General features: G+C 37.3%; 1 protein-coding gene across 4 annotated transcripts in view; it reads right to left on the bottom strand.

Moving 5' to 3' along the window:
- Nucleotides 1–15,865, bottom strand: part of PTPRC (protein tyrosine phosphatase receptor type C) — an 87,908-nt gene that overhangs the window by 38,808 nt on the left and 33,235 nt on the right. For 3 of the 4 annotated variants that reach the window (XR_014492134.1, XM_083359775.1, XM_083359776.1), the window contains 4 exons: nt 7,990–8,037; nt 5,948–6,148; nt 3,786–3,866; nt 59–76 (listed from right to left, as the gene is read on the bottom strand). Coding sequence is in view for 3 of the 4 variants with exons in the window: in XM_083359775.1 (XP_083215901.1) it covers nt 59–76; nt 3,786–3,866; nt 5,948–6,148; nt 7,990–8,037 (348 nt within the window). In the remaining variant the exon portion in view is untranslated. The remainder of the gene's footprint in view (nt 1–58; nt 77–3,785; nt 3,867–5,947; nt 6,149–7,989; nt 8,038–15,865) is intronic. The other variant, XM_083359777.1, reaches the window with a different exon arrangement.

Here is a 15,865-nt window from a genome sequence, read left to right on the forward strand (position 1 = left end):
AATGGTTATAATATATTTCATCTTCGGGGATTGTGTGTGTAAAAAATTAAAAACTTACCACAATCCTTATGATGGTCTGTAAAGAAAAAAACAAAAATAAGAGAAAGTCATGTGTAGCAAATGCCTTTAAGAGAAAAAATATAATTTTATTTAATATTAATATTTTTGGATGTACACATTCATGTACATATTTCATTGTGTTTTGGTTGAGAGGAGGAAGATTAAATAATATGTTGCATTGCTTAATAGAATTACTTCATAATTTCATGAAAATAATAATTGGATATTCAGCATCTGGCTATATTTAGGATGTGGCTCATAAACCATGCTGAAATGATCTGCCCAGTTAATGACATCAGACTTCAACAAACATCAATCATAGTTTAATTTCAGAATATAATCTATCTCTGTGATTTCAGTAGATACTTCAGTAACTCTTGGCTATATCAGACGTCTCCAGACCCTTATATTGGATAAGGTGAGTTGGATTGCTCCAAACAGTTGCAGAGTTTGTAACAGCTTCACAGCTATTAAACTAAACGCAGGTAATCTTCAATTTACCACCAGAATTGGGATTGTAATTTATGTTGTAAATCACTATGATCAAGTTGAGTTACCCCATGAACAGACTCAATTTTATGAAATTGTTAGAGTGATGTAAAGAGAATCACTTGATCACAGCTTCCAAAATGGGGATTTTTTGCCATATTTAATCAGAAACTGCCCCCAAAAAAGTTGTATATTGTGATCACATGATGACAGACATTGCAACTGGTTGCATAGAGAGTCAGTTGCCAAATTCCCAAATTATGATCATGTCATTGCAGGGGAGGTTGCAGCCATCATAAGTGTGAGTCCAGGTCATAAGCCGCTTCTTATGAGACTGTTATAACTTTGAACCATTGTTAAACAAATTCTCATTAAGATGAGGACTTCCTATAGCTGGATAATTGCCCAATACACTATTCAAACAAGCATATTAAGAGTAACCATACTGTAATCTTGCCTTATGAAAACTTCAGGAAAACTTTTGCCAAACGTGCATCAGAGTTGACCAGAATTTAATTACCTTGTATGCAATATTGAAAGGGAGCCATATAATAAATATGTCCTCCACCCTCTTTTTTCAGAAAGTTTTCCAACATCGAGGAAGTTAAACATGCTCAGAATCTTTATTAAGGTTGTGGCACAGTACGACATAGTTGTTGCTTTCTACTGTCCTTGCTACATGGGGCAGTAACATTCCACCGTTCTATAACCTCCTTCTTTACAGTGAAAGAAAGACATCATAACATCACAGTGTAAATGCTCTGTGATGTGTAGTTATTGATAGGGAATAACCGGCTACTTTGGTGGAAAATGTATACTATACCAGTAGATCCTAATATAATGCAAAGCCCCATTCATCTCCTGTTGTCATTCAACACTACATATACAGTGTTCTGCTTGAGAATTTTTAGCAGAATTATGATGTACAGATCACAGAAACCTGCAGGGTAGAGCATAGTCAACCAGTTTATCCTCAACTGGCCTCTTCCACTGACTCTGCTGACTATTTAACAGCAGCAATGGGTTTAGATCATCCTATGAAAACATGGCTGAAGCTATTTGAAGATTGAGATGCATAAGCAAGATCTTACTTTAACCTTCAGTCTTAAGACTGTACTTGAAACACATTTGGAAGCTTGTAAATCTCGCCCTCACAGTTTTTGAATGATGATTTATGTTATAGTTGTCTGTGTAATCAATTGAGACACATATAACAATCATGCAGAAATGCATTGCCATTGTTATAGTAATCATAGGTTTGGATTGTCACAATGCTCCTTCGTGTTTTTAGAGATACATGCATGGGCATATCTTCATCCAGTGCAATAAAGCAAACTGCAAGGATCTGACCTAGTTGATTTGTCAAAGCGTACTTAATTCTTCTCCTTAGCAAGCCTGAAGAGAGGGGATTTATTAGGATGGGAACTTTAAAAGGAGAGAGCAAACTTAATATTTTGTTTGTCCTTGAAGATGTTTCACTTCTCACCCAAGAAGCTTCTTCAGTTCAGATTGAATTCTTCAAAAGTTGCCTTTTGAAAAAGCACCTCTGAGACAACCATGACCTGAATGACTGAGTATTGCCATAGATATTTTGTTCTTTCTTGCATTTTGGATTTCTATGTAGAGATTGGAGAGGATGTTTTTTTGCCATGGGCATTGCCAAAGACTAACCCATCCATTTCTCTTTGGCCATTGCAATTTCTCAACCATCCTCAAAGTCATTCCCAGTTTCAAAAAGCAGAATGCTTTTCAGTAAGCAACTTGTGAGGCCAATAGGATATGGTCCATTAGCGCTGTAGCAGGTGCATAAACAGGCCTGCCTTTACACAAAAACCTCCCACCTGTTTTCGGAGATGTTCTGTGGCTGTATGGCCGTTACGCAATTTACAGCTTTATAACTGACAGAATTTTCCTGAATGAAAATTTAGGAATCTATAAAAATCTTGTTTTTGGAGATTGATTCTATAGCAGATGCATGAGGATAAAAATCGTGATCAAGATTTACCCTTCAAATGAAATTATTTGACCCATACATGTTTTCACGGGAGCATACACACTTTAAGATTATTACAATTCATTTCGTATGTTACATAAATGTAGTGGGGCTGCCCTTGAAGACTATGTGGAAGTTGCACTAGGTTTAGCATGCAGTGGTATGGGCCATTATGGGGCATCTTGGTGTTCTCATATTAATTTTCTGCCCTGCGAAGTTGCATTGGGTGGGATTGAAAGTGCTGGTTGCGATTCAGTCATTCTTGGCACAAAACTGGATTATTTGTGAGACCATTTTTTCTCCAATTGTTTCTATCAGTCTTGCTAAGACTGATAGGAAGATCACAGTTTAAGTTCCCTCAATTAAATAATGCCATCTAATAGGATCTAGGAAGTGGACCTTTTTTTTTTATAGAGATTAGATAGCCCCTGGCCCTGTTGGTCTTTTACAAACCATTGAAGATCTGAATGTCTTCCAGAGCATGGGAGACAGGAGGTTAGATGGCACGTGAAATGATATCAATATTGTTCTATATTTATTGGGGGGGGGGGTTATTAGCAACCATCATAACTTTCTTTATTTCTAGCTTTCTGCATTGATTTTCATGTGCTGTTAGCTGCCTAGAATAGCATCTGTGAGGTAGGCAGCCATATAAAATGATTTAGTAAATAATCAATAAATATATAAAGTGCCACTCTAAGGGAAAAAACCCACTATTGTTTTATGGTAGGCCTATTTTAATGCCTATTCCTTCTTACAAAATTGTAATAGTACAATGAAGTAATTATAATACTTTAAAATGAATTGGATACATATAAATAATTAGAGAGTTAGTTTGGCATGGGGGTTTGAGGCACCAGGCTAGAAACCAGGAAACCAAGGTTTGTAGTCTCGCCTTAGGCACAAAGCCGGCTGAGTGACCTTTGGCCAGTCACTCTCTTACTACCCTAAGATGACGGCAAGGGCAAACCACTACTGAAAATTTTGCCAAGAAAGCTCCAGTGATCTGTTCAGGAGTCAACACTGAATCAGAAACAGCAACAACAAAAACCCCTGAATCAAGTACTTTATGAGTTTTAGCTCTTCCTTCAGATTATAGGGCTGAATGCAGAATTCAGAAACAGTTTCTACATGATTCCCATTCAGTTCAGTCAACTTCTAGAAGAAAAAATGTTTTCAACAAATTTTAACTGTATTCAAAAACTTTGGATGGACAGTAAGTAAATGGGTGCAGGTTTGTCACCTATGGAGGTGGTGTTTGGAAGGGCTGAAGAGATGCTTGTTGTGGTGCCAGTGGTTGGTGTAAACAAAGTATTCCCATCATCTGCCAAGGAAATAAAGAGAATGTTAGCATCACATCCAGAAATAACTGCTAATATATTTCCCATCTAGGGAAACAATTTTAAAGTTTGAAAGGAAAGAAAATGCGCTGTGCTGCTTTTTCAAATCAAAAGTAGAAAACTTAAAAGTATAATCTTTTACACAACTACACATTACAATGTATTACATGCTACATGCAATCGACTGCACAATAACAGCTCCTAAATGCAACGGAATTTACTTCTGATTAGAAATGTATACAACTAATGTTAATTTAAGGTGCAATCCTTCCCCTACTTAATTAGAGATTATGACACCTCCCAGTGGTTTCAATCAGGGGTCATGATAAACAGTGGTCTGTCATGATGGTAATCAGATTAGGCCCAAATTAGCCTTTTGGTGTGTGTTTTTCATCCCATGGCTTGCTGTAAAGGAACAACCTGTTAAGAAATATGTCACAAACTTGATAGAGGAGCCATGAAGGATTTAGAAAAGATATTTAGATGCCATAATTTTTCTATACTGAAATATAAGCAGATTCATGCAAGCTATATTAATTGCTGAATTCAGTTCCCTTTGAATTTAATAATACCTTGATTTCAGTGCTACTGATTCAGTGCCACAATAGCCTATGCTACTTTATAAGATTTATAAGATTCCCTTAATAAAATTAAAGATCACACTGATGTTAGGGTTGGACAAGAAATAACATGCCACTTATGTTTTAATAATCAATTAAAATAATCAATTAATAATCAAATGTTAATCTCTTTCTGCCTTTGAACTGTTTTGAAGGGTTTAGACTTTAGCATCCTTTTAGCATTGGTAATGTTCTTTTATTTATTCCTATTAAACATCTCAAAATTTTCTATGCATTTGAACCTTGTAATGTCTTTACAAAAAATAATAAAATACTGGCCAGTGACCATGATAAATGTACTACTGTTAATCTATATCTAATCTATTAATATACTAATCTAAATATCACAAGGGCTGTGAAACCCTGTGATACTGTAATGCTCATTCTAGGTTTTGCAGACACAAAAAAACACAAACCCCAGAGCATGTTTTCACAGCCCGTTCAATCTTCCTGCAAGTAATTTTTAACTCACATAGATATGTGCACACAGTGACACACACAGAGAGACATACACAGACACACACACACACACATATTGCTTGAAACTCTCAGGCGAGTTTAATCCATAGATTAAGAAGTCCTGCTTTCTATGGTCAGAGCACACAAAAAAAACTTGTCACAGTTTAATCAGTCAGACAGTGTGCACACAAACAGGTTCATGCATATTTTATAATATTTTATTTATTTGTCAAATTTAGATACTGTCCATCTCACTCAGAGTCAGTTACATAATGTTGCATATTGGCCCAAGCATCGGCCTATCTTTGTGCATAGTCATAGCACACGTGTCCCACTAATTGTTTCACTTATTGCTCTACTAAGCAAATTATCTTAACTTTCCTGAATCTCAAAATTCTCGGGAGGGGGGAGGAGGAAGAGATGGTTCTGAATATCATTTAACAGATAAGAGTTAGCTGAAAGCTCCCTAGGGGTTCAGCCTTTCCTGATGCATAAAACAACACAGACTTAAGGCCAGCCTCTGCCTTGCTGAGATACGTCAACTTCACCAATTTTTCCATGTATTTACCTCTCAGACACTACAGAAAGAGCCGCTGCCTCATTTCCTACTTCATTGTATAGATACATACATAAACAACCTTTGCTAGGCAGATACCATCCAGATGGGTAGTTCCCAGCATTCTCAGCATACCAGTCTCAGTCTATGGGAACTTGGAGTGTTATGAGTCTAACACATCTGAAAGGAGCCAGGTTGGGGATAGGTGACATAGAGACGGATCATTCCAGATCGCAGAACTGACACCATTACCAAATTTCCTGCATTGCAACATTGTATAATCAAGAGTCCCAATAAAATGCTTCCAGCCCTAAGGAATTCAACATAGACATAGAGTTTTCCCATGCAAATAGACAATATTTACAAGGCATTATGACCTGAATTTCTCAGTTTAGCTTAGTTTCCTTATGCCTGAATCGCTAAAGCAAACCTGAGATTGTGAGGGAAGCAGAAGTAGCAATGAAAGCCACACTCTTTGTGCTAAGAGAGGTTTCAGTAAAATTAACAGCCTGAGGAACAGGAGGAGGTACTGTTTCGTTGGTTGGAGAACCAGGCTTTGCTTCAAAGGTGCTTGCAGGTGAGAATGGAGTGGTGCGTGAAGGTGTCAAGGAAAAGTCAGGAGTTGTTTTTCCTATGGAGGGTAGATAAGGAATGGGGGGAAAAACAGCATTATTGTGCACAGATTAAAAAAAATCCCACAAATTGATCTGGTTCACTCAGAAATGTATAAAACACAGTAATGACCTGAGACCACTTACCAGGGGCTTTATAATTAAACATTGCAAAACACAGCTCTACTCACCCATCCCTCATATTGTTACTCTAATATCACTTCTGTCCTTAAATTTAGCAATATATTAAAGGCATTTTAATGTTTAAATACAATTACATTTTAGAAGAATACTGATTTCCTGATAAAGTTTATGGTAGCCGCAATGTGCATTTTTAGCACTTTTAACCCTTCTAATTCTTCAATTATATTATTATTATTGTTGTTGTTGAAAAACTTCCTGGAAGTTGCATAAGCCTAACTTCACTGATCAGAAAGTCAGTGAAATGTCTCCAAAAGTTAGTAAAAACAATTAGAACATAATTAACCCAAGTAATATTTTTAGCATTTGCCCCTTGGAAAGGAACTGATTAAACATACATCAGAGAGAAAGGACACCCACGATTCATTTATACTGTTAGCATATGATCCAGCAACCACATTTCTGAGTACAGTTTACAAACCAGTGAAAGTATAAGACACAAACATAGAGCATATCCATACATTTAAGTTGCTCCTGTACTGTGCTCATGCAAATTTGATTAAATCATTTTAATAAAATCCTCTCCAGACCAAGACACTCTTACAATAGCTTGCAAGGTATTAATTTCAAATGATAAGCTATCACATCCTCCATTGGACAATCTCTCTACTGCTGTCCCTTGCTATTATTCTCTCCCTCCAAAAAACCCAACTGTGAATTATTTTCCCTTCTGTGGGTAGGTGTCTACACTATTGTGTATAAGTGTATGTGAGTGTGTATTTGTGTACACACTTATACACCAAGCCATCTGCAAAGAACTATTTTAAATGGATAAGAACACTTGAGGTAATGGTGGGATTCAGCTGGTTCGCACCACTTTGGCAGAACCGGTAGCTAATTTTTTGTTGCCCAGGCCCAGAATGGACTTCTGGAAGCGGCATCCATCCAGAGAACTGGTTGTTCACATATTTGAATCCCACCACTGACTTTAGGTGACATAAGATGGGAAAGTGTATTTCAGAGACAGAGCAGAAAATCACACCTTGAAGCTGCTTTTATGAGTCAGAAATCCATAGAGGATGGCATTGTCCATTTTTTCCTTTCTGTTTTGGCAATGGGACAACTGGGCAGTGTAGATAAGCTCAAATTAACAACCCCAGGGAAAACAAGGAAAGCCAAAATAAACCAATATTTCCAAAAAATGTAGACAGACAAATATAATGTTACTCCCCTTCAAAGGTTAGTAGCATTTTTTTTCTTTTTACAACTCTGTCATCCCTTGCATTGGGGTGGAGTCAGGGTGACTGAATGGAGCTGAACATTTACTGTCCTTCCTGAAACCTATGCAGAATTCACAGCAGATATTTTCTCTTTGCACCCTGGTACAGAAACATCTGCCTCAGCCTAGGATCGAACTCTCAGCCTCCTGAGGCGAGAGTCTTAACCTCTAGGCAACTGAGCTGCTCAGAGATTAGTTCCATTGACTAATGTAGTGACATTGATTATATATGGATAGAATGCAAACCCTCTTCCGTTTTTAGTCATTTTATAGCAGCTTGATTTCAAAGTTGTAATGATACATCTCCATCCTATTGCCCTCAATTCTTAACAGGGTTCTGCTCATGTGGATGTTGCTGATGAACAGCTATTGTGGCATAAGATCATATCCTATGAAAAGCAAAGATTTCACAAAAACAAATTAAATACACATATTGCTTACCATTTGTGGCCGCCTTAATAGATGTTGTTCCTGGTGGTGTTGATTGGCCTAAGAAGGAGGAAAATGGAGACATGTATACATTGTAATAATAATAATAATAATAATAATAATAATAATAATAATAATAATAATAATAAGAAGAAGAAGAAGAAGAAGAAGAAGAAGAAGAAGAAGAAGAAGAAGAAGAAGAAGAAGAAGAAGAAGAAGAAGAAGAAGAAGAAGAAGTTGGAAGGGACCTTGGAGGTCATCTAGTCCAACCCCCTGCTCAGGCAGGAAACCCTATACCATTTCAGACAAGTGGCTGTCCAGTCTCTTCTTAAAAACTTCCAGTGTTGGAGCATTCACCACTTCTGGAGGCAGGTTGTTCCACTGGTTAATTGTTCTAACTGTCAGGAAGTTTCTCCTTAGTTCTAGGTTGCTTTTCTCCTTGACTAGTTTCCATCTGTTGCTTCTTGTCCTGCTTTCAGGTGCTTTGGAGAATAGCTTGACTCCCTCTTCTTTGTGGCAGCCCCTGAGATATTGGAACACTGCTATCATGTCACCCCTCACCCTTCTCTTTGTTAAACTACACATACCCAATTCCAGCAACCGTTCCCTATATGTTTTAGCCTCCAGTCCCCCATTCATCTTTGTTGCTCTTCTCTGTATTCTTTCTAGAGTCTCAACATCTTTTTTACATCGTGGTGACCAAAACTGGATGCAGTATTCCAGGTGTGGCCTCACCAAGGCATTGTAAAGTGGTATTAGTACTTCACGTGATCTTGATTCTATCCCTCTGTTAATGCAGCCTAGCACTGTATTGGCTTTTTTGGCAGCTGCAGCACACTGCTGGCTCATATTGAAGTGATTGTCCACTAGGACTCTGAAATCCCTCTCACAGTTACTACTATTGAGCAAGGTACCACCTATACTATACCTGTGCATTTGATTTTTCCTGCCTAAATGTAGAACCTTACTTTTTTCACCATTGAATTTCATTTTGTTAGATAGCGCCCAGTGTTCGAGTCCTTCCAGATCCTCCTGTATCTTAAGCCTATCTTCTGGAGTATTGGCTATTCCTGTCAGCTTGGTGTCATTTGCAAATTTGTTGAGTTCTCCATCTATCCCCTCATCCAAATTGTTGATGAAGATGTTGAAGAGCACTGGGCCCAGAACAGAGCCCTGGGGCACACCACTACACACTTCCTTCCATGTAGTATGAAAAACAATGGTCCAGATATTTTACAAATGGAGGTTTGAGAGATTTTTTTTTACAAGAAAAATATTTATTTTTATTTGAAATCTGTACTTGCCAAATGGCTAAATGTAACTGAAGGGTAGCATTTCCCAGTATTCAATATTGGCCAATCTTACTATATCAAATGTAATTCAAATGATGTAATCTGCATAATCCACATTATTACATGATGATGACATGACACGCAAGATGACACTGCAGCTTCTGTACAACAGGTGCATACTTTCCTATTAGACATAGTTGTTAATATGACATGCCTTCAGACTAGAGACTCTGTTGTTCAATAAGTCAACTCCAACATAAGCATACTTCAATGTAACATAATACCTTTGTGAGTTTTCTAGGAACCAGCTTTGTCTATACATTTTAAAAATACTAACATAGGATTATCAATATGAAACGTAGGGTCCCCACCCCATCCAACATAAACAGTTTTGAAAGCTTTACTACTTTCAGATTCCAGTTTGTGTCTAAGGATTATTTAAACTAGTTGATAGTTCCCCTCCCAACCTCTTATTTAATGATATATTTGATTTATGTCCTGGTTTTGTTTTTCTTTTTTATGGATGGAGCTAACAAAAGTTAAAGCACACAATAAAACTTTAAAACGTAGGTTAAATGGAATTCTACACTGAATTAACAGCCGAGCAAAAGGGAACCCAGACTGGTTCAAACTCAAGGCTTTGAGATTGTTCAGAATTGGATTCACTTATGGCTTTCTGGGGAAAATAAGTCCCTTACTTAGGACTTCTTATCTCAAATTTAGGAAGGCCACAAATTAGTTAAGTGAGTTTTGCCCCATTTTACAAACTTGCTTGCTGCATTTGTTAAGTGAACCACTGCCACTGTTAAATTTTGGATGCTCACCAACGGGCCTGCATTTACAGCCATTTGCAGTGCCCTGCAGTCACATAACTGCGATTTAGCTTTGCCAAAAAATGGCATTTACTTCCAGTTACCAGCAAAAACCGCCCCAAAGCAAACAACCACCAAATTTCCTTAATGATCACTGCAAAAAAGATCATTAAAAATGGGTCTGCTCTGGTAATCGTAATTACAGTCTTAAATAGAGGACCACTTACATCTCATGATTTGCTTCATTGGATCACATTAAAACATAACTCCCAAGCTACAATCCACGGTGACTGGGCTTGCGTTATATGTTAAAACCCAAAACAAACAAACCAAATTATGATTTAGTATGAGGGGAGAGAGAATATAGGTGTCTATATTCTACATTTGTGTCTACATTTGTGTCTGGTGTATATATGTCCAGACGTGTAGAAAAGTAAGATTTATATACTATTTCTGATGGGATAGTAAGTTTATTTGTGATGGGATAGAAAGTATGTATGTTTACACACACAAACATATAATATATATTTGAATCCCATTATTCAGCTGTGAAAGGTAAGGTGACTGGAGGACAATGATCAGGTTATTCTTTTTGCTATCTTTGCTCATCCTTGAGTTTTTTTAAAAAGCATTTAACAAGAAATCAGTAGATGGCACCATAACATAACAAACTCCAACAAACTCTAATAAACTCTATGTCATAGAAATCAGTTTCACTATAAGAAGGTAGCCATGAGCCACTCTGTCAATTGATGAGGAGACTTGCTTTTAAAAAACCAAGATGTAAAAACCCTATGGCTGTGATCATATCTAGCTGATAATTTTTATTTTACATAGTCCACAGGAGTTTAGAGAAGTTTACATGATTTGAACTTCAACATGAATATGATATTTGTAAGGAAAACATTGCTAACTTTTGGCATGTTTTTGACAAAAAAAATGTTTTACTAATATTAGATCATTTTAGGGGGGGGGGCTTTTATTAAAGTCAAGTTTAAATTTTTTTTAAAGGCTTGGGTTACAAAACTCCAGGTCTAACAGCAAAAGTTTGCCACCTTATTTTTTCCAGCCATTGTATGGTCTGCTTTGTACAAGATTCTAAATCTTTCTTAAATAGAAGATGGCTGCCAGTAACATGTCTTGAAGTAAAGGATTTTTCACACAAGATGATCTAATGGCTATAAACCCCAGAGGTCAAAAAGTAACCTTTCTGCAGTTCAGAGAAGCAATTCTTCCAAAACTGGAAGGTGTTTCAAACTTTTGAAATGTATATAAAATAAATTTCAAGGAAGGAGGGGGGGAGAAGGATTGTTACTGATGTATCCCATACTGTATGACGGTATGTACCTGTATGTCAGACTGCAAGCATGCATGCAGAATGCTAATACACTGATAATAGTCTATCCAGGCAGACCAGCATTGCGGAAGATAATTAAACTGAGTTTCCAACAGTCAAATCTATTATAAAGCAAGCATCTTTTGCAAGCTTACTGAGAAGCAAATCCTTCTCTGATTACATCCAAATGAGTCTATACAGTACAACAGTTATTCCCAGTCCGATGCCTTAGACATCCATACTGAAGTTATACATATCAGTGTCAACCTTAATAGGAATATCAGACAGGAAACATGAGCTAATTCTACTTTATTGTAAAGCTACAATAACAGAATCTTGTAAGTCTGAAAGTATAACTCTTCCTCCATCTCTTTTACAGTCTGGGAAGCTAAGGAGGGTCTCTTCTGAGCCTCTTGTTCTGTCCAGTATCCAGCTGGAGGCTGTGCTGTCTCTTACCTGGTCACTCCTCTTCAGGCAGTTTTTCTTGGCCCATTCACCTGAGATTTTTTTCACCTACCATTACAATATCTGAAAGGAAATGGATGGAAGCTGGAAAGAGCTGATAAAAAGAACTCAGCTAAACATTAACTACTGTATGTTGTTGTTACATTTTGCTTTAAAAGAAGAGTGTGATCAAACTGCAAGATTCAAAGGCTGATCTTGCACAAGCCATTGTCAATCAAATGAATGTAGCAACTGGAGAGAAAACATTGGGTGACATGTCATGGAATGGTCCAGGGAACACAAGCAGTATTCTTATGTCACAAAAAGACAAAAATATGTTTGGCTTTGTCAGGAGAATCTATGAATATTGCAACTGCTTTGCAAATATTGGCTTATAACATACATTGCTAGCAAGCTCTTTCAACCTGCACAGTTCCCCAATTAACCTCCTAAGTGCAGTTGACATTAAGAAGCCTGAAAATTCTTAAAGGCTCTTCTGATGAGCACCCACCACCAGCAGAAGCTGTAAAAGAAGGGCTATATGGAACTGTAACAGAGATATGTTGAAAATAAAAACAGATTTGCTAAACGTTTGAGTGTGAGATCAGGTTTTGTTGAGCGGAAGCCAGATATAATCTGAATTTTAACTCAACAACAGACCACACCTGGTCTACAATGACATGAGTTCAAGCATAATTATCTAAGAAGCAATGTCTTTTTCTATATTTTCTCCATCTGCAAAATAATCCAGTTTTCCTCCTTCTTGATACTTTATTTTAACATGGATATATTATATCAGAGGTGCCCAACCTTTCCAGGTTGGTGGCCCAGAGGGAAAGGAAGGCCACGTGCACACACACAATGCTAACAGGGGTGTGCACATGAAGCTGGGGTTGGGGCTAGGACCCATGAAACACTGAGAGCAGGCCTAGCACCTGTGGAATGCTTGGGGCGGGCCTATCGCCCACATGACGCTTGAGGCAGGCCTATCACCCGCATGATGCTTGGGACGGGCCTAGCACTCATTCAATGCTCAGGGCTACACTAGCGCAAGGGGGAAGTGCATGCACACACGTATGCACACTGGCCAGCCAATCACGTGGCCTGATGGCCAAGTGGCCACGGCCTGGTAGTGGGCCACTGCCCAGAGGTTGGGGACCCCTGTGTTACATTATTTTAACATGCAGGGCATGGTTAAAAAGTCAAGAAGGCAGGCAGGATTGCATGATTCAGGCTTTGCCTTTTTTTTTTAATGTGACACGCTACCACAGTAGCAATAGACAGTACCCTCACAGCCTCCATCTTGCCTTTTTCTACCATATCCTGAAAACTTCTGAAAATGGAAAAGAATATCTTAGCAGTGATCGAGTTGCTAGAGTATCTAATTTGGAACAACATACTTCACCAGCATCATCCTTTAGCTTACTGTATATAATTGTATGGATAAGTTTAGATTTTAATTGAGACAAATAAAACCATTTCAAGTTATTAATAGAATGCCCATAAATATAAAAACTTGTAATAATGTCTTCACTAAAATATTAATATATTTTTAAAAACCTGTTTAGATATTTCTGCAAAGTTTTTCAGGAATGAAACTCATTAGACAACATCAATGGTTGAAATCAGCCTTCTTTAATTAACTGAGAGGAACTGGCCCAACCTATATGTCAGAATCTATATGGCAAGGTAAAAATAATTCTGATCTAAAGAATTGAAAGTTGAAGTCACTCATGACTAGGGATGGACAACCCAGCCTATTTCAGTTTCACCATGGCTAAGTTTTTTCAATCTTAAGTTTGGTTCAGCTTATTTTCAAGCTGCCTTTCTTTCTTCCAACTTAAATGCAAACACAATTTTGTATGCTTCTCATGCAATTTTACTAATGTGCATATTTTCTAAGCCATGAAATTAAGCTATAATTAAACCCTTTACTGTAACATAAACGTCTTGTAGACATTCTTCTGTAAAATAGGTATTTTAGGTCCATTATTGCATCTTAAGAAATAACATCACAAAATCCAGAAAATTCAGATTTGAGCATATCACTATACTCCAGTTCAGGTTAACATTTTGGAAATAAAAAGGAGGCTAATTTGCCTCCTGAATTGAAAATACAATTAATTTCTATTCCTTAGTTGCAATTCACTGTGTGCTTTCAAGTTCCTCTTTATCTTATCTTCAACTAACTAATTTAGAACAAATACAGCAAACAGGATAGCTTCAGCAAATGAGTCCTTAGTTACACATGTGTGGTTTCGCTATGTGCATTTCTGTTTCTCTTTTTCAGAAGTCTGCATAAAAGGAAGAGGATGTGCAGCACATTGTGGTTTAGAACATAAGCTCATCTAAGTGGCGAAACAGTTTCCATAGCAGCAACAGGCTCAGAGTCTCAGCCCACTCTAAGTGCTAAACCACAACTTCTCCAGTGCAGTTGTCAAGTTTCCTGATTCTGATTCTTTGCTACAACTGGGCCTTTCTAATGATGCTCATAAATTGTGTATACTGTAGTTGTACTAAAGATAGAGTCCATTTTGAGACTGAAATGGATGGGAAAGAGATGGAGGGAGGGAGGGAGGGAGGGAAGGAAGGAAGGAAGGAAGGAAGGAAGGAAGGAAGGAAGGAAGGAAGGAAGGAAAAGAAAGACCCTGCAGATGGATCCTGGAAAATAAATCAATACAATTTGCCCATGAGAATGTTGAAAGGAATTGTTCATGGAGGCTGAAGGCTGAATGGTAAGGGAGGGAGCCCTTCTTCTAACATATATCTTGAAATACGCAATAAGCATAACTGACTCCAGATAGTTAAATTGGACATCTAGTTACACGGCCACTGCTAAACCTCTGCAGAAGTTTGCATATTACTATATAGATTGTGTGTTTATTTCTCTTTATGTTCTCACCATACACTAAATAAATAAATAAAAGCTCCCAAGGTTCTCCTCTATTGTTCTTTCACCACAGTGTCTTCCCTGATTCAAAGAGGTTCTTTGCAGAGGAACAATTCATAATGATACCCAATAAACAACTTCTGCTGTGTATCTTCCTTGCTGGCAATTTCACAATCTAATTTTATATATCTAATATATGTGGAAAGATTTGCTGCAAGGGAAGCTGATCTCAGGAAAGGAAATCCAGAACAGAGGCACGAAAGAAGGCTCCTCAATGAATTACATATTGTAGGATTGGAACTATTTCACTGCAGAAATGTATGACATAATGTATCAGTAATATTTTTGTAGTATATATCTGAGCACACAGATACCAAATTATTTGCTTAAGACCCGAAACCAACCTAGAAACCTAGTTTGGAAAGTAAAGAACAGAAGGAAAAATTGAGGGAAATAGTGACAGGGGAAGAATGGAGAAAATAAAAATAAAGTGGGGGCAGATGGATCGGTTGATTCACATATAAATCATATTTAATTATAATACAGAATATAGTATAATGCAGAATAATATTCAAACATACAGTATCTTGGGAGATGTATTGCACAAAATGGGTATAAGGGGAAAATGCACATGGAAAAATAGGAACTTTTGCTTGGCTTTAAAAAAACAACTTATCTATGTAAAAGCACAATAAATCATAAAAATAGTAAATTGGGATGCTGGAAAAAAAAATGCAATCAAAGAAGTCCTTTCCTATGAGATAGAAAAGCCATGGGATTCTCAGGTACAATTTATTTGACCAGATACGTACTGATTAAAGTATTAGAGTGCTGGAAGACAAATCAGTCTGGGTTCACCATGACCTTTTTGTAAGTGTCTCGATGGCAGACAGAAATACAATGACATTAATCTAAAGCAATGAATAAACTTGCATTCTATTCTACTTTCAAATGTCATCAATGCATTAACACACAAATGGCCAATCCAACAACACAAAAAAATAATGGAACTCTTCTCTCTTTTCACTGTCTTTTGGCTGTTCCAGAAATCTATAACAGAGGAAAGCCTTAAGAACTCATGACCACTTCTGACATTTTTCACAAACAGCATGAG

The sequence above is a fragment of the Vipera ursinii genome, assembly GCF_947247035.1.
Source record: "Vipera ursinii genome assembly, chromosome: 3".
NCBI lineage: Eukaryota > Metazoa > Chordata > Lepidosauria > Squamata > Viperidae > Vipera > Vipera ursinii.